The sequence below is a fragment of the Acipenser ruthenus genome, chromosome 31, assembly GCF_902713425.1.
Source record: "Acipenser ruthenus chromosome 31, fAciRut3.2 maternal haplotype, whole genome shotgun sequence".
NCBI classification, from domain to species: domain Eukaryota; kingdom Metazoa; phylum Chordata; class Actinopteri; order Acipenseriformes; family Acipenseridae; genus Acipenser; species Acipenser ruthenus.
This window is the reverse complement of record NC_081219.1, coordinates 13,123,048-13,141,999: the sequence shown is the minus strand read 5'-3', so window position 1 is coordinate 13,141,999 and position 18,952 is coordinate 13,123,048. Positions and strand designations below refer to the sequence as shown.

At 44.5% G+C, this 18,952-nt stretch overlaps 1 protein-coding gene across 1 annotated transcript in view; it reads left to right on the top strand.

Annotated features, from left to right (window-relative positions):
- Nucleotides 1-18,952, top strand: part of LOC117396840 (argininosuccinate synthase-like) — a 36,078-nt gene that overhangs the window by 12,321 nt on the left and 4,805 nt on the right. The window contains exons 9-12 of the mRNA XM_034909054.2: nt 3,991-4,081; nt 5,595-5,679; nt 7,136-7,200; nt 17,036-17,167. Coding sequence (XP_034764945.1) covers nt 3,991-4,081; nt 5,595-5,679; nt 7,136-7,200; nt 17,036-17,167 — 373 coding nt within the window. The remainder of the gene's footprint in view (nt 1-3,990; nt 4,082-5,594; nt 5,680-7,135; nt 7,201-17,035; nt 17,168-18,952) is intronic.

The following is an 18,952-nucleotide window of genomic DNA, read 5'->3' as shown; positions in this document are numbered from 1 at the left end:
GGGATCGCACCCATGTTCAAACTGGTAATCAACTCTCAGTTGTTTCGTAACTATACGCTTTGGCAAAGGCTCCTATTTGAGATTGTTTCGTATAATTTATTTTAGTTTATTTATTTATTGTTAGCCTTCGAAGCTGGCTGCACAGGGTAGCTGTTATAGTTTAAAGCTTTGATGCATCTCCTTTTGGTTTGTATTAAAGTATTGCGTGTAGAATAGCATTGCCCTGGCTTTTTGATTGCCTGCTCCTGTTCTAGTGTCGCTGTGATGGAGCAGAGCTCTGTCCTCCCTCCCTCCCTCCCTCCATCCCTTCTTTCCGGTTCACGCTCCAGTGCCCTTGTGACACTTGCAAAAACTATTTAAGCCATCCATCACCACCAATTATAGAATCGGTCTCCAAAAATGAAGAGCAGCAATTCCGTTGCAGTGTGTGATAAACACGGGCCTGTCTTTGATCAGCCGCTGTACACGCTGTTGAGTTCGGAGTGGGGGGGGGGGGGGGGTGTGCCTGGGGGCCCGTCGAAGAGGAAGTGAAGCCCTGTGGACACTTTTGCCTTTATTAGCCAGTCTCTAGGGAGCGTAATGAGATTTGACAATAAGAGATCAGGTACTAGGGTCCTGATTTTCAAGGGTTGGGGACATATTGTCATCACTTTACAGCAAGCGACAGTACAGGTGGATAATTGGAGATTATTGTGACCTTGTTACTTGAAATCTTGTTTTGCTGCATTGAATTTGCAGTCACTTGCTGTGACCTGTTGTCCTTTTTTGAGGTTCTGGAGAGATGAGAGATGAAGTGTGTGTTGATAAGAAAAAAACCCAAAAAAGTCTTTAATTTCCAAGCAGATGGCTGAAGTTCATTTCTCTGTCAACCTTCACTTTCTCTCTCTCTCTCTCTCTGCCTCTCCCTCTCTCTCTCCCCCTCTCCCTCTCTATCTCCCTCTCCCCCCTCTCTCTCCCTCTCTCTCCCCCTCACACTCTTCCTCTCTCTCCCCCTCTCTCTCCCCCTCTCTCTTCCTCTCTCCTCTCTCTCTCTCTCTCTCTCTCTCTCTCCCTCTCTCTCTCTCTCTCCCCCTCTCTCTCTCCCTCCCTCTCTCCCTCTCCCCTTTTCTTTGGCTCTCCAAGACCCAATTGAAGGGCAATGAGGCAGCTAATGCGTAGAAAGATAGAAATGTACTTGCTTTAAGTTCATGCGGCAGCCTTTTCTCAAAGAGTGCATTCAGCCGCCCCGAGCACAACAATGTGGGGCGATTGGATAAAGCCCGCGAGCCGGCTCCTTGCTTCAACATCACGGTTCAGTTCACGGCCCATTTGCCTCCAATACTCTCCTCTTTCTCCCCGGCATATTTGTCTCTTCTCGGCTCTTTCAGGATGACACCTCGGGGCCAAGCCCTCCCGCGGGGAGGTTGAAGTGAAATGCATTGATACTGAGCAAGAAGCAATTTGTCTCTTGAACTGTTTCTTGTATTTAAAAAGAGAGGAGAGGGAGGAGAGAGAAAGAAAAAAAAAAATCTACAAGCGCACCGCAGTGTAATCAAGGAAAACTGATAGACCTCTGAGATTGGTTTTTGATTTTTTTTTTTTTTGTGTATTGCTAGTTGTGTGTTTTTTTTTTTTTTTTTTTTTTTTTTTGTTTTTTTTTAAAGGATGCACTCATGTGGAAATTTTGAAGAGTCAATTTTGGTATTTTAATAGAGTAAATTAAAGACTTTGGATAAGCAAGCCTGAGGTCTACAGTATGATTTGTTTTGCTATTGTGGTTTCTTATATATTCTGGGTTTTAACCATTGGATGAAAAATGCCAAATTGGTAATTCACTATGTGGGTGTATTACTGAGGGACTGGAAGAAGCCCAGAGGAGCTGGGATATAAGCGGTGTGGCCTAGTGGTTAGAGCTGAGGACTGGGCGGTAAGCAACGTGGCCTAGTGGTTAGAGTTGAGGGACTGGGAGAAAAGGAGGAGACGGCCACAGCAACTTTCCACCTTCGTATCTCTACAAGACCCTCACTGAAATTCTCCAACTCATCTGAGCTAATTTCTAAAATCTTCCAGCGCTCTCCCTGAAAATACAGCGCGATGCACGTTAGTCAAGCAGACTCTTCTCGCTGTAATCAAAGAGCCGTCCTTTCAGTTCATTTGCATGAAAGCGGCGCTCAGGCAGAAACGGAGAAAGTCAATTTGAACGTTTAGTTAAAAGGACGGAAGCGATGGCTCTCGGGCAGGCGGTGTGCAAGCGGTTGGATTAGTTATTGTATCATGATTTGTCTGGTAAAGACTTCCATTTAAATGCGCGCGTGGTTATTTTGCATAGGTCCTCTGCAATTTGGCTCAGCTCAGGAAACATCGGCGGCGATTTGCTCTTAATGACTTCGTAATTGGCGGGCTGCTGTTAGCCGGAGCAGGTTGTCTTTCGAGATTCCCACTCGAAATTGGAATAGGGCTTCTCAAGCCTAGCCCTGAATGGTAATGTGCCGTTTGTTACAAGGAGCTATGACAAGCCAAGGGTATTTATTATACTGACTATAAATCGCACAAGCTTCGCACTCTATTAAAGGAACGTGGTGGCTGGAAATGGAAGAGTAAAGCGACCGGCAGATTCGGGATTTGAACCCGAGACTGGTGTACTGTAGATGCAGTCAAGCGACAGTCTTTTCTTAAGGCTCTTGTCTGCTAATACATTGATTACTCTGGGCAACGTAAATGCTGTAAGACAGGAACCAGTGAGCTACACAAATGAAATATCTACTACGGAAGTTTTCACCTTTTTAATGGAACTCCCATAGGGCATATTTTCATTGCCACGTTCTTTCCCCCCAGGGTATCGGACCCTATGCAGGCCAGCGCCTGCAATTTTGCTCATTTTAAGGTTATTTTTCCAACTTTGCATGCTCCGTGTTTTAATGTGAGAGCCGTGTTTTAAGCAGTCTTCAGCAGGCTTGGCATTGTGGGGCTTTGTGAACGCTGGACTGCACTTCGGTGGAATCTCAAGATTGGTAAACTGGAGTTGTTTCCAGTTATTAACAAGCAAGAACAAATGCCAGTGAAAGCGCGTCAGAGTCGGGCAGCATGAATTTGAGTAGGAAGAGATCTGCATGCAGATATTGTGTCTGGAGCCCTGCATGGCCCGCGCTAGGCTGGGCTCTGCGATTTGATGGAGAGCTCGTTTAGCTGCCTCACTTGATCCACAGAGTGACAATTCTACCCCCAGCTGAGAGCTGGTCAAAGGGGAAATGAAACCAACTAGAGGAGAAAAATGGCACATTGCTTTTTCTTTCGTTCTTTTGATGGCTTTTTCAAGTCTCTTATTTTTAACGTTTGCATTTTTTTCTCCACTCCTCCCTCTCCTCCCTCTTCAGAAATAGAAACATCCCGTTTTTTCTCTCCTCTCCTTTTTTTTTTTAAAACGACAGCATGTTTCGGTATTTTTTTTTAAATTTTTTTTAAATTTTATTATTCCAATCCCCATCTGCACATTTGTGAACAGGATGTTGCATATCAGACACGCAGTCTTAAGCCATTTTCAAATGACTGATTTTAAAAAGAAAATGTACCTTTCCACTGTCCTTGTGTAATTGCCAAACAAGAGGGATCCACGAATAATACATGGCTTCTGATCCTGGACACCAGACCTGGGGTCAGTCGTAATTCCAATGACAGCAGAATTCCAATTCCAACAGAATTCCAATTCCGATTCCAATGCTATTGTGTTCCATTCCAATTGGTTACAATGATGCTGCAGTCATTATAATTAAACAACTACATACATTAACATGTTTATTCTAAGTAATCCAGCAGTAATCGCAAGTACATATATATTTTAACCAATGAGCGGTTACACTTGAAATGTATTTGCTTACGATTGTAAGTCGCCCTGGATAAGGGCGTCTGCTAAGAAATAATAATAATAATAATAATAAAAATTCAAAGCGATAATGATCGAATGACAAGTACAGGCTTTATAAACTTTATATTTCCTCCCTTTTGCATTTCCAGACTCACGCCCCACCTGGGATCTTCCAGATGTCAAAGGATCCCGAAGTGTCTCCCGACAAGCCGGACGTCCTGGAGATTGAGTTCAGCAAAGGTACGTGGAGCGGCGCCGCGTTGCCTTCGCTCTCCTCCAGGGGGTGCTGCAAACACCATAAGGGACCTTTTTAACCCTGCCTAGACTCGGTCCTACAATGAATGCTTCATGTATCGCAGGACTCGGGTACCAATCGGAGGCGAGAACGCATTGGCATTCTAGCCACGGATTCTTATGAAGCCTTAATACAGGCTTGTTTAGAGAACGGATTCAGCAATTAAAAAGAATTTTAAGAAGTATTAAACTCCCTTAACTGCGGGGCCTTTTCTTCTCAAGCCCACATCCCTGAAAAAGTGAAGCAGTAATTTTTCCTACAACTGTGTCTACTTCCCTTTGTGTGCTAAACCAGCCTTCTGAGGGGTAAGAAAAAAAAAAACACACTGTGATCCATATTAATAGGCCTTGGTCTCCTTACAAAAAGGAGACCCCCCCCCCTCTCCTCCACAGCCTCTTTCAGTCTGCCAGTTCATTTATTTGAAGTTTTAATCTAATTATGAACTATTTGGAAGGTAAGAGGCTTTGCCGGGTTCCATAGCCCGATTATCTGTGTGCTCCGTGGGCATGGAATCAAGAAGGGAGAGGGGGGTCTGGACAGGACAATACCCTCGTCCGAAAATATTTGTCAGGTCTTTACCCGTCATTATAACAGAGCTTACATTTTAGCAGTGAAAGGGGACTAAAAAGGGACTATTTACCCCTGATTGGCAACTGCAAGCGTGCAACATGCTAATGAGACACAGATGGATATGAGATTAGCGCTGCAAAGTTCCCTCACTCACACCAACCCTTTTTTTATTGCTCGTTTCACACTATTAATGAGCAAGCTAATGACATCTCCCTTTTATTTGTGAAAGGGGACAATGATTAATTCATAGAGTTGCTTCTCCCCCCTTGATCTGATCCCTGGTGGCTGCTGGTCAGGAGAGGGTGGTGGCAGTCACAGCGGCTAATCGAAGCATGTGTGTTTGTGTCTGCTAGCCAGCTCCAGTACAGTGTGTGCGTGCTGTCGATTCTGTCTCAGCGCAGGAGAAAGGACCTTGTTTGAAATCCCCCCCCCCCTCCCCTCCTCATTCCTGGCTAGGCCGCTGGGACAGAAGGCACGGTGGCACAAGACAAAGCCAAAGCATGAAATTCAATTAGCAAAGGGCCTGGTTGCGATTTCACAGCCTTCAAAAGGAAAGAAGGGCTTTTAATTTATTTGGGGACGGGGAGTGGTGGGGGGGGGGGGACACCTCTCTTCATGCGCGAGCCCAGCGCAGACTCTCAACTAGCCCTCCATTAGCGGGGTCCACCCCCCCTCTTTGATGAGCTTCACCTGACTGGTATCTGTGTGCCTGTGTCTATGCCTTTGAGATCGTTAATACCTGAGCTGAATGTTGTGCAGTGGAGAAACGGTGCAGTGAAGTCTTTGATAGCTATTATTATTATTATTATTATTATTATTATTATTATTATTATTATTATTATTATTATTATTCTTCACAGTGTCGTGTATTCTGTCCCCTCCTTGTAGGAGTCCCAGTGAAAGTGATCAATATTAAAGAAGGGAAGTCTGTCGACTCTCCACTGGAGATGTTCCAGTATCTCAACACTATTGGGTAAGAGCTTTTGAATTATGATGGATGTATTTATTTTTGCACATGTTTTGCTCTTCTGGATAATGCATGCTCCCCCTCCCCTCCCCCTTGTATTCATGAAGTCATCACAGAGCCTGTTCAATATTTCTGAGGCGTTAACGAAGAGCGTTTAGTAAAAGGTGCCCCGTTATTATAATAACAAATAGTAGTAGTAATAGACACATAATCATAAAGAAATAGCAAAGTGCTTTTTTTTTTGTTTCATACGTTTCGTAGTGTTTTGGAGGATTACAACACTGTAATATCTAAAGCCACTAATCCTGTATGTGAGCTGTGCATGGGCTTGTCTGTATTGGAGTTCTGCTGTACTCTTAGCGTGCCTGGTAGAGCAGCCCTAGGCTGTGTGTAAAAATCCAATTGGTTTGAAACGGGCTCCCCTAGAACCAGAACAAGCTCGCTCGCCCTCCCAGAATACCCTTCCCCAAGCAGGCTTGGATCCCTTCCATCAGCCCTAACTCTACTGCGCTGCCATGAATACAGCTGCTGCCTAAACATCTCTGTGAGCCGCTGGCCCCTTTTCATGGCAGACTTTCCTTCTTTATTTTTTCTATTTCTAAATAATAATGCTTGTGTGCAAGTTTGGGGCCCAGAGGAGATGAAAGCCGGATTTGCATGGCAATGGTTTCGTATCTACAGGGGAATGGATGAGTTTATTAAATCAGGAAGGTGGTCTTTGCTACTGTACCCAGACGTACCCATTATTTAATAGCATGTGGTGCTTTTCCAGCGCTTGTAGATTTATATCAATAGACTTAGGTGCCCGTCTCCTTGGTGCTTGAACTGTCTTCATTGGCTAGCGTTTTGACAGTGTTTGTCGCAGATCATTTCCAGCTTTTGAACTGGTATAGATTGCTGACCTGAATTAAACCGAGAGTTCTGGGGAAACCATTTCCCTCGCAGATTGCCATCCTCGGTCTGAAATATTCAAAGTAAGTTTATGAGCAATATCCACTGCAGTGTATTGGTAATTCGCTAGCAGTCGGCAAGCTTTTAGCTGGCTGTCCATTTTGAGCCTTTTTTCCTGGCCTGCTCTGCATCACAAAGTGTGTGGCTTCACTCCTTATCCCTCCTGCCTGTCTGCTTTGAACTCTTTGAGTGACGCTCCCCTGATTTGCTGCCAGTCGGGCTGCAGCCCTGCGCTTTTGGGGGTGCAAAGAAAAGAGAAGTTTTGTCCCTCTTTTTAATGAGGCAGAATGCTCTTTGTCCCAGTTTATCATCATCTCTCCTGGCTGAATGGGTGCTTTCAGCAGGACCCCCTATTAATGTCGTAATCACTCAACGCAATTAGCCAACGCTCTGTTGTGCACTTAGCGAGAGGTACGTGTGGGAGTCTTATTGCCGTGCCTCCTGCAGCTGGGTGCTGAGCAGAAGCGAGAGGCGGCCCAGTTTAACCCCTTCCTGTCTTGTTCCTCGGCAGGGGGTCGCACGGAGTGGGCAGGATCGACATTGTGGAGAATCGGTTCATCGGCATGAAGTCACGAGGTAAGGACTGGCCCGGGCAGCTCAGCCTGTACTGTCTCCAATGTGTCCTCTGATAACCGAGTCGCTGCTTTGTGTAAATGCTGTTGGGTAACTGATGAAAGGGAAATAATTAGCCCAGGTTTGGAAGTTAGCAGATACCCGCAGCTGCCCTTTGTAATGCTGATGGGAATGTGGGAGTGGGGGGGTCTCTCACCTGAGTGAATGACCGGGGTGGGGGGGGTGGAGATACCACTGCCCTGGTCACACAGCACCCATCTGCGAGCTCAAAGCCCCAGACACTGGCCTTGGAGCGGAGAGAGAGAGAGACAGACAGACAGACAGAGAGACAGACAGACAGACATTAAGAACCGTGAGATCACATTAATGTTACAAATAGAAAAACAAAACACCTGGAGAGTGCTTTGGAGAACTTGAAACGTAGAACTTAGCTGTTTTGCAAAATTGACCGGATGTTCGTTTACCTCCTAACAGGTGTTAATTACAGAGGGGAGTGATCTCTATGAGAATACGACTCCTTGTATACAATCTTCTGGGTTGAAACAATTTGATAAGCCAATCGGGTCACTCTAGTGCTGTTGCATTTCCATGCAGAATTTGTGTACAGTTGGACAATGCATTTGGAGAGTGTCGGGTGTTAAGCTGCATCGATAACACAAACTGTGCGGAATCGCTTCATATTTGAATGCCGTTTTAGCAGCGTGCACGGTAGGACATTTTGCAGGTTAAAAATAAAATGTATTGGTCAAGGGGCTTTTTGGTGTAAACATGCAGATATTGCTACGTGTGTGCATGCATGTGTGTGTGTGTGTGTGTGTGTGTGTGTGCATGTGTGTGTAGTGCTGGAGGCTCCAGTTAGCAGGCAGAGGGCCAGCCAAGCTGTATAATCACTGTCTGGATTGACTGTGCAGAATTAAACAGATTCCCCTTTAATGGCTGCTAAACAGACTCCTTTCATCCCATTGTGCGCAGAGTGTGTGTGCATGGAAGCGAGGCTGTCTCTTCGTAATTAGGGCTTATATTTAACTGCTAATTAAGTCCCGTCCTGTTAATGGCGATTAATCCCAATTGCATTATCCCTTTCACATCTCTTTGATGTGCTCATTAGGGGGAGGATAAAGGAGATAAATGCCACATTTAGTGCCAGGCAGGAACTGAAGCAGGCACTCCCTTGCTGGATGCTTTGCGTGTGTGTTTTTGTTTTTATTAGTTTATTTTTTTTTTCTCTTCAATTAAATGGCCTTTTTAATGGAACATTGGGCTGAAAGTGTCAGATTCATTTAAATAAATACAAATAAAGAGGGATTGTAAATACACCATGTCGCTCCAAATATTTTGCATTCACAATGGGTGCATCCTGTTTTTAACTTTCGCGTGTTTAAGCTTCGTGGTGGGGGGCTTGAAATACACAGGGGCATCATAATCTCCTACATCTGATTGGTTCAAAATATGAATTTCAGTAGAGTTTCGTAGGAGTAACTTCGGATTCAATAACACATTTGTTGTTATTTTGTCCTGAAGATAATTGTAACAATTTCAGAATGAATTCAACACCACAGGAAGAGCAGCTAATTGATGCATTGTGATTTCAAATTAATAAATCATATCTAGAAAGCTCAAATGAAACGGGCTTATCATTTTGCTAACAAGCTTGAGAATATTCCAGCATTCCAGTCCTGGACGTTCTCATTTATGCAGCCTGCCTCGTATAAGGCATTAGGTCTGTGGAATAAACGAAACCGCAGCTAGATTTACTTATAAAAACCGTGATTCATTACACAGGAGAAAACTATTGAAACCGTGTTTAATCACGTGATTGAAACCTTTTATGATGACCTGGTTTGCATCTGTGAAGGGATAGTCTCTCCACATAACACAAAGCATCCCATGTTAAATCCTACCAAGAAGGTTCAACTGTTTATGTAGATGAGGCCGGAGTTAACAAGGTAAGTTACAGGCAGCCCCTTCTTCCCAGCACAGTGCAGAGCAGATAATTACCAGTTTAAGTATCCATTAGTGTCGGTGTGATGTGGCTGATAAAGCCGGGATAGGTGTGGGGGCACCCTGTGATGGATGAGCTGCTATTAAGTGGATATGTGGCGAAAGATTATCAGCAGAGATAAAACTTCTTCAACCGCACACACCTGCAACCTCAGCCCCCCCTGCCCCACCCCTTTTAAAAACAACAAAACAATGGGGCTGTTTCAGTCTTTAGTGCACCTTCCTTCGTTGGGACGTCTCTCTGGAATAAATCTCTCCTCTGTCTTCTGTTCTGCTGCAGAGATGGGACAATGGGGTCTGAATCGTAGAGGTCTGGTGGTCTTCTGGGGCCTTCAGGCTGGGAGTAGGTCAGGCCATGTTAAGCACGCTCTCGCTCTCTCGCTCGCTCCACGGCCTGGGAAGGTGTCAGTGGACTCATTCACACCCTGACCCAGATGTTCCCATTAATGTTTTCAGCTTTTAACCAGTCTGTCACAATTGAGGGAGGGGGGTCCTTTTGTAATGGTCTTCTGGGGTAAACTCATTCTTGGATTAAACGTTTTGGGGTACTTCACGTGTTCAAGGTCTACTCCCCCTGGCACACGCCCGCTATCTGTCAACTGTATCGCCCTTAAATTTGGAGTCACTTAACCCTTTAAATGCCTAATATTTTTTCTTTGAAAAAAATCGGAAGCTGTATTTATTTAATTTGATGCCTTCTAAATCAATATGCTAAAAGATTTCAGTCTTTTAGAAGTGTAAAATGACATATTTACAGTGAAATTTCACACCAGCTGTGAAGCTCAACACTCATCGTCACTGTGGGTACACAAAGAAATGGATCGTTTTAAGGCTTCAGTTTCTTAATTTAGATTGAGGTCTCAGAAAAGCATGTGAAGGGCTGTATTTGCAGAATGAAGTTACGTTTAGATTGAACTTTTGCGGTAAACAAGATTCGAGAAAGTTATCATAGCGATCATGCTAAAGAGTTACATTTAAATGACAGGCCAGTTAATAATGCTCCAGAAAATGACAAAGCAGCCCGTCCTCGAATGAGGACAACGGCACTCGATGGGTTAAGGTTGTGTTGGACGAGGATCCAGATTTCTAGAATGGAACTCAGCCTTGATTGCTGCTAGCAGGGGCCCAGCCCAGCTTTTGTCTGCTTCCTAAATGACAGCCATCCTTCATTCAAAATGCACACGTGAAGCTGTTTGGAAGCCCAGGTGAAGCAATTGTTGGGCTTCGTTTTTGTTCTAGCCCTGACCACAGTGTTTTCATATAAACAAGCCAATGAGAAATCTGTCGTCGGATTGGTTTCCTGTTCAGCGCTGTATGACAATAGCATTAACGAGCTGCAGCCTTTCATCTCCGCTTCATTAACATCTGATAATCAGCACCTTTGTTTACACAAAGCCACCTCGAATGAAATGCGAAGAAATTGCATTTTTACATTTTATTTGTACTTTTCAGAATCCAGAATCAAAGAACTCTGCATTAAACGCTGACTGATTTTATGAAATTAATAAAAAGGCATTAACGTGTCGAGGTTACTGGAAGCGCAATAGTTCTCCACCCCGAACAAAGGCTCCTTATTGAAATCTGTTCTTCTATGTAGTGGTTTTGTCATGCCTTCCATCAATTGCCTTTAGAGAATACATTTCTTTTCAGGGAATATCAGCTGCATACACAAATGAAAAGCCCCCCTTTTTTTATTTAATTTTTTTAATTTACTGAATTATGAATCCAATTAATTTTTAAACTGAGATGTTCTTGTTTCTTTTTAAGGCATTGTTTGACAGTTAACAATGCCTGTTCTACACTGGGTTAGATTGGTTCTGCACAACATCCTGCAAGGACATCAGAGTACAAGAGTAAGCATGGTAACAGAGTGCTGTAAGAATCTGCTGATGGAGCCGTCGCTCTCAATGAACAAACGAAGAGCTTGTTTTACGAAGGTGTCGGGCGAGACATTCCTGCGAACAAAAAACCGCCACCTCAGACTCGAGATGTTTTCACTGGAAAATCATTTTGAAAATACCTTCTTTTCTCTGTCCTGTTAAGATTCCACGTAGATCCTCTTTTGTTCTGTCTGTACCGTCAAGGAATTTGATTTTTTTTTTTTTTTTTTTTTTTTTCTTCTCTCAAGCAATCTGTCCTTCAACTTTGACTGGCTTAGCGTTGCACGCATACGGTAGCAACACACTACAGATTCAGCCTCGGCTAATGCTGCATACATATTTGATGCACAAAAGAAATGTCAAGAAATTGGATGGTTTTGGTATCCTGTGATATGCAAATGAAAATAAATACATATTTACACCGATGTGCTCTGTAGTAAAACCCGATAGGATGTGGATGTTAACTGGGAATGGCAAGTTCCTGAATAAATAGCATGATTTGGTGGTTGATCTGGCCTAAAGGGGAATGTGCATTTAGTAACAGTGGAATTGTCTCCACCTTGGATATTGCTGACGCGACGAGCAAGGCAACATGACTGTCACTCGTGCACGCTCTGGCATGTAGGATTCTTTCATCCCAAAAAGCTTTTGAAATGTTTAACACAAAGTGAAGACCAACCCCAGTAGTGTAGAAATGTGACTGGAGAGCGTGGGGTGCTGTGTTGGAATACAAGCTGCAAAATGGACCAGCTTAGATTTATTTCCACCAGTATGGCTCTGCAGTCATGTACATAGAGACTTTCAGAGAGGTAAAATGAACTCGATTTATAAAATACTTTCTGTTTTTGATCAGAAGTTGACAGACTTAAAGGCGTGCATATGAGATCCAATAAAATCGAGGGATGGGGAAAACTGCTGTGCAATGGGAGTCTTATTTCCATCCCTGTGATATCTTAACTTGCCATTTGGGGCTGTTAAAAGATGTTTTCTAGGCAAATGGATAGATAATTGGTTATTAAATCTTAACGTTGATAGTGCTTTTTAAAAAAAAAACAAATTCCCAGACGGCTAGATTCTTTGTAGCCGCGAGAGCAGGAGGGCTCCGCTCCCTCTATTAAAGCCATGGTGTTGGGGTGGTATCCTGTTCAGGTTTTTAATATCAGGTGTGCAGTAGGGTCTGCGGCTCAGCGGAGGCGTTATTATCGAAGACAATTGAGACGTGAATTGGAGCGGCGCGGAGCGTGAAATCACAGCTCGGAACGAGTGGGGTTCCTGTCTGTCAGCTCGGCACGCCCCCTCGTTATCAAATTATCCCTTCTTACCCAGGAGGAGGGACAATTAAGTGCAGAAAATTGAGGTGGTGGAACACACGCAGGTTCTTTTGTGGGCTTTTGTGTTTTTTTTTTTTTTTTTTTGTTCTTTCCTTTAGTGAGTCACCGCTCAGCCACAATTATTTCTTTTTTTTCTATTTCTTTTTATGCTTTAGTCATGCGTCCAGTTGCAGTATGTTTTCCTTCGATGGTATCCCAGTTTGTAGCGGGTTGTTAACGCAGTAACCTCTGTTTTATGAAAGCTTGTAATATCCAACTCCTTTCACTAGTTTTTATAACAATGCCTGGTTTTGAAACTCTTCGGGGAAGAAAGATTGCATAAGTTTGGTGTCACTACTTGTAGTCAATCATAGATCGTGTAATGATTTCATTTTTTTTGATATTAGTCCCTAATCCACTTACAGTGCTAACTGGCAGATGCAGCTTAATACCGACTTCTGCTGATGCTGTGTGCAGGAGGGCCGTTGATCTTTATGGTACTGTGGTTGAATGATATGGAAGCATTCCTTTAGTGGTTGAAGACAGGACTGCTGGCTAGCCCCCACTTGTACTATGACACCTCTATGTCTGCGTAGGAAACACACTGCTGTTTTGCTCAGTGCAGTCTCCTTCAAACACATGCTTGACTCGGACTGGCAAATTGACGAGCCGGCGTAATCATTGCCTTCCAGTCTATAGTGCTGGAGCTCTGTGTGAATCGACATAGTGGCTCCGAATAAATATATAGCGCGGAAAACCAATTCAAACAAACTGACAGGCAGTCTTTTCAATAGGAATGAAAAGGAACTTCTTCACATAAACCGAGTGAGACAGCTACCTGACAACACTGTCAAAAACTCTTGTCAACGATTGTTTTGCAAAGAGCTGCTGTATGAAAAGGGGGGAGCACTATGGGAGGGGTGTGGTATTTAATAGCAGCTGCATTTGGACATGTAGCAAGACGGAAACTTCTCTCAACTAAGGAGGGGACAATATGAAATATAACGCCTGTATTATTTCCCTGTTGGATAATGATCAATCAATTTATCTGCTTTTAAATAAGGTCCTACTGACAGCTGACCCAATCCTTATAAACGTTTTACCGCTGTATTTTTACAGTTTTATCATGCTTTCCTCATAGTTATGCTTTGCATTTACCATAGTTTACCTTGGTTTGCCATGCTTATTAATATGCTTGACCACACCTCGCTGTTCTTTACAATGCTTATCTGTACTTTACCATGCTTTCTCTATGCTTTATTACACTTTGCTATGCTTTCACTATGGTAAACTTTTATGAGGGAAGTGACACACTGGCACTTCAACAATAAAAAATAATATAAATACAAAAATCCACCCTTGGACCTAGTCCTATAGTTCTTGCAGGCAAGGAGTTACTGGATCGTCCCGCCAGTGTGAAATAAGATTGCATTGAATTATTGAATTGGTGTGCGTGGGCTGTAGTTCAGCCACATTAAAAACGGTTCAGTGGGGAATCTAGTTTGCACTGCAGACGCCCGGCTGCTGTGAGCTCTAGTCTAGCTACACTGTAGTTGCTCCTCTGAGCTCAGGCTATAGACAGTCTGCCACTCTGTAGGGTGTGAAGGCCAGCCATGAGAGAGTGCATTAACATTTGCGTTTTAATAGAGGCGCATTTAATAGATGTGACTCCTACCTGCTTTCTTTTTATTGCAGCGTGCATGATGCACTGCAGGGGGGGGGGGGGGTTGGGGATAATGGACGTAGTTCTGAGAAGCCAGAGTGACTGAGGGGAGCAATTAAATTAAAATATACACTTCATCCACTCTCTTATTTTTAGTCTTTTATTTTTTTTGTGTGCATGTTAAACTTTTGAGAACTAGGTGCCCATTTTCAATGCTTTATGTTGTCAGTCAGATTAACAGCCGCGGAGGTGGACTTGTGCGCTTTCGTTCTTTCCTTCGTTCCTTTTGTTAGGTTATTATAGATCTAAAAATAAATTTGAAAAATCTTAACTAAATACAAGTGTTTCTCTGGTTCTGGTGCTAACTTGTCAATTCAACATCTCCCAGAAGCCACTGCAAGGCAACAAAATAACCAGATATTAATAACCATTCGTGTCGTGACCCCTTTACCCCTGTCATGCCTGGCAACCCCGTATGGGGACGGATTAAAAAAAAACTCTCTTCTAGTCATTATGTGGAAGACGCAAATGGGTGATAGCCTCATATGGGGATACCTTTGTGTCCAAACTACTTTCTCCAGCTGTTTTGAATCTGTTACGATGTTGTTAATGGGAAGCTGCCCAGATACAGGTATAGAGAGAGGGGCTGCACCCAGGAGGAGCAGGGCCCAGCAGGCTCTGTATTGAAGTCCTGAAGATGGGTCTCGTTGCACCTGCAGCGCCTCCCCTGGGACAGGATGCTACATGCTCCGCTCTCTACCCTGTTACTGCAGCGCCTCAGAGACACAGGACACGGGACGTCCCCTTGTGAGACTGAAACAAGCAAGGCTTTCAGGTTCTTTGTGTGAGGGGGCTGGCACGTGGGGGTTAGGGGGTGGGCAAGGGTAAGGGAGGTCAAGGGTCAAGATCCGCAATTCTTCCACGAACCGTGGTACCTGTAATGCACACGGAAATATTAGATCAACATTTTTCCTTTTTTATTACAGGTAATTGTTAACTTAAGCCTAAATCGCAAAAAGATGTACCCTCTAAAATTAAGCTTTCACTGCTGTGGCCGGGCTAAAGTGACTGGAATACGCACAGAACGAGAGCTGGCTTCAAAAAAAATAAAAAAAACTTTTCCAAATGGAGGGTTTCTTAACTAAGAATCTCCTCTTACCCTAACGACCCTCCACTGAGATCTCTCGTCTGATGCTGCACAGGGTGTTGTGTGTAAACAATAACCAAACCTGTACGATTGATGGCAGATTACAGAATTCCTGCAGAGTTTTTAAGAGTGGGGGGGGGGGCGGATATCGAGGACTTAAATCCATCTTAGCTGGAGAAGGGGCGACACCTGTGTCACTATGAGCCAGGGGTGAATCTGATCAGGTTAATTCACCCCATTACTGAAGAGCCATTGAGAGAACCCAGTGTAGCGAGGGCTAAACTGTTTAAAAGTTTTAAAAGATTACTGCAAAGAAGGGTGATTTAATCTGCCTAATCCGGAAGCCACCCTTTAATTAAACAAGCCCTTGAAACCTTATTCGAAAAAAACACTTATCTGATTCTCAAGTTTTGCACATTCCTTTTTGTTTGTTTGTTTGTTTTAGTTGCCTCTAAACACGGGCATGCGTGGTGAAGTGGTGTGCTGATGCAGCAGTGTTCGAAAACCAGCCATGCTTTAACTGAGCTTCAACAAAACAAAGTTGACAAGCTGTCCCATAACCCTGTCTGTGAAATTTGCGATACAGTACCCTACCCTCTCCTCTAGGATGAAGTTTTTAAAAATGAGCTCTCTGTATACACATCAGATGCACCCAGTACAGCAGGGGTTGGTGCAGAAGGAAAGTTCTGAGCACAGTTTTAATGTAGATTAGGGGTTTCGCCATGCAGGCTGCAAAAACCCCACAAGGTTAGGCTTGCTGAGCCAGCTGGCATGCAAGTGTAGGCACTGCATCCACACCGGTGTGGCTGCAGCAGCTTCACTGGAGACCCTGCCTGCTCTGGGATTCATCCCACGCAAGCATGCTGATTTCTGGCTCTTATACCTAAACACTCTGGGCTGAGACCAGGACCTGTGACAGCAGGGATATAGATAAGACTCCTATTGCATAGCAGTTTCCCCCAATCCAGGTTTTACTATGAGCTTGATTAGCCCCAGTGTCTAGGTAACAAGCTCGGGTGCATCTTGTTAAACTCCTAGTAAAACCAGGAATGGATCAAACCGCTGTGCAACGGGAACCGTATTTCTGTCCCTGCGATAGAATCGTAACAGTGCATTGCTGTATAAAACCAACACAACTATCATTCAGCATGCAAAAAGTTTCTTTTAATGTAGTAAAATCCTAAAGCAAACGGGAGACATTCAATCAAACGGAAGCTGGAAAAATCGAGAGGTTCTGAACAGAAGGGAAGGCACGACCTTAAGCAGAGTTTAATTAAAGATCCGAACGGTTTACCAAGTGCAGTTGTAACGGCTGCAGCAATGCAAGCAAAGGGATGAAAACTGCTTCAAGCTGCAAGCATTTCAGGGGATGCAGCAGACCAAACGAGGACTGAGAACCAGTAACATTAAGCAAAGGGTTAGCATTTCTTTAAAAGAAAAAAAAAAAACCTAACTAATTCTTTAACCTGTGAAATCAAGGGTTGCTGCATGCACATCGTTTGATAAGCAGACAGTTAAATGACGGCTTCATTTTCACAGTGGATTTTGCCTCCCCACAGCGGTTGTCTAATTGCAGTGTTTTCAGGGTCTAGCCCTGCCGGCCTGCAGCAGTGGGTGTGTTAGCGGCTCAACCCTGTTATTTAGCTGCTCAGCGACAGGGAATCTGGAAATGTTCTCCGCAGGCTCCAGAGTGGACTCGTCTGAGCCTCAGCAGGATAAATAATGACAGCTGCCTTTTCAACACAGGCTGGGAGCGCACGGGGGCCGGCGCAGGGCTGACAGCTTTCAGCGGTTTGTATATTTATTTCTTTCCTCTCTTTCTTTGTGAAATTGTTAGGTATCTACGAGACCCCGGGCGGGACAATCCTCTACCACGCTCACATGGATATTGAGACCTTCACCATGGACAGAGAAGTGAGGAAGATTAAGCAAGGGCTGTCTATTCAGTTCTCCGAGCAGCTTTATAACGGTATGTGTCCAGCCCCTGTGTGGCCAGTTTGCCACGTCTAAAAACAAACTGCCTTTTTTTTTTAATAGCATTGCCCTGTTACTGCAGTTTTTCGTATTCAAGTTTCACAATGAAGGGCAGTCATGTTGTTATGAGTTAAACTGGAAGTCAGATGTACCCATGGTTTGGTCATTTGAACCCCTGTATTCTGATAGCTGTTCCAAGCCAAGACACCCGTTCAGTTCATTGCATGGAAAGTGTTTCTTACCAGTTAAATCTATTTGAATTGTGGAACAGTTCTCAACACACAGATCCGAACGCTGGCATTGAAACACGCCAGCACAGAGGGGACTGGCGTAACAGGGCGGAGGCTGGGGGCGACACGAGAGCGTCTTAACCGCTGTGCAAAAGAGACGGGCTGGTCTGCATTCGTGGACTTGGAGCTTTTAGTCTCGTCTCGCTGGCAGGACCACCTTGGAAATGAGATGCATATCTCAAGGGCTGTGCACCACACAACGCTGGACTGTTACTGGAAACCAAAAACTGGAACCATGACTGTAGTGTCAGTCTTGTGTAGTTATTGATAGCAGGTAGCGGGTTGGGGGAGGAGTCCTGCTCCCAGGTTTTTTTTTTTTTTTGTTCTGTACAGCATGGGATTAATCCTGAGGGGGGGCGGGGGGGGGAGGGGCTCTTAATTTTTAAAACAATTCTCCACCAGGAGAGAAATCCCCTAAAATGTGGAAGAGGGGCGACCACAAGCATCCATTAGCTGGGCTATTACCACCTTCCAGTGAGCCCCCCGGTAATTAGGGGTGGCTGTGGGCGCAGAGCACAAAGGCACTGGCCCACCTGTCTGGGCTCATTAGCCTTGCCAGGGCTCTGCCCAGACCCAGGGGACCCCCCCCCAGAGCCAGGCTCGGCCGCAGGGTCACCTGCACAGGTAAGCTGACAGGTGGGCCGGCCCTCTCCAGCTGTCCAGAGCAGATTCCCTGATCTCCTGACAATGAAAAGCAGTGACTCCCCTCCTGACAGGCTAAGAGAGGAGACTGCCTGCATCTGTCAGCTTCACCGTCTATTACTCCCTCTTCTGTCCTCATCGTTTCTTTTTTTTTTTGTTACTGTGTACACCGTACTCGACAGCCTTGTGGTCGCATGATCACCCAGCTTGACTCGCGGACAGCAGAAGTGTGTGTTCAGAGCCACGAAGGCTGAAATAATTGCTCTATCCGAGAAAGAAAGAGAGGAAAAAAAAACCCCTCATGCTTACAAGCGTTCTTCGCACCCGTCAACGATGTCAAAGATTGTTCAAAACAGGAATGCGATTGAGTGCCTGTGAACCCTCAAGTGGCTTCCACTACTAAACGAATACCTACAGGAAAGTACTTACCTGTAGAAACTAAACTAGCTCTGAGGAGTGTTATCAGTGACACTCAATAGGAGGTTAAAGGTTAGCAGCCCAAGGCTAATAGAATGACTAAATCACTGCCATCGCGTGGGACTCTTAACTGGAGCGAATCCCTCCCCCCAGGTCCAGCCCGGCTCATTTTAATCCCATTGTCCCGCGCTCTCTCCTCGCTCCCCCTTAACAGGATTTTCATCATTAAAGTGGGATCACTGTTAAAACAAAGGAGCTGGGTGTTGCAGGGATAGCTTCACGTGTTCCTAACCCCTTAAGGTACACAAGGAATTTAGCAACGCTTTCTTCTTAGAAATACATTTGAGAGCTAAATTTGAAAGCCTGTTTCGTAATGCACTGTAATGACTCACTATGCACTGTGTACCAATATCCTGTGCAATTGCATTGGC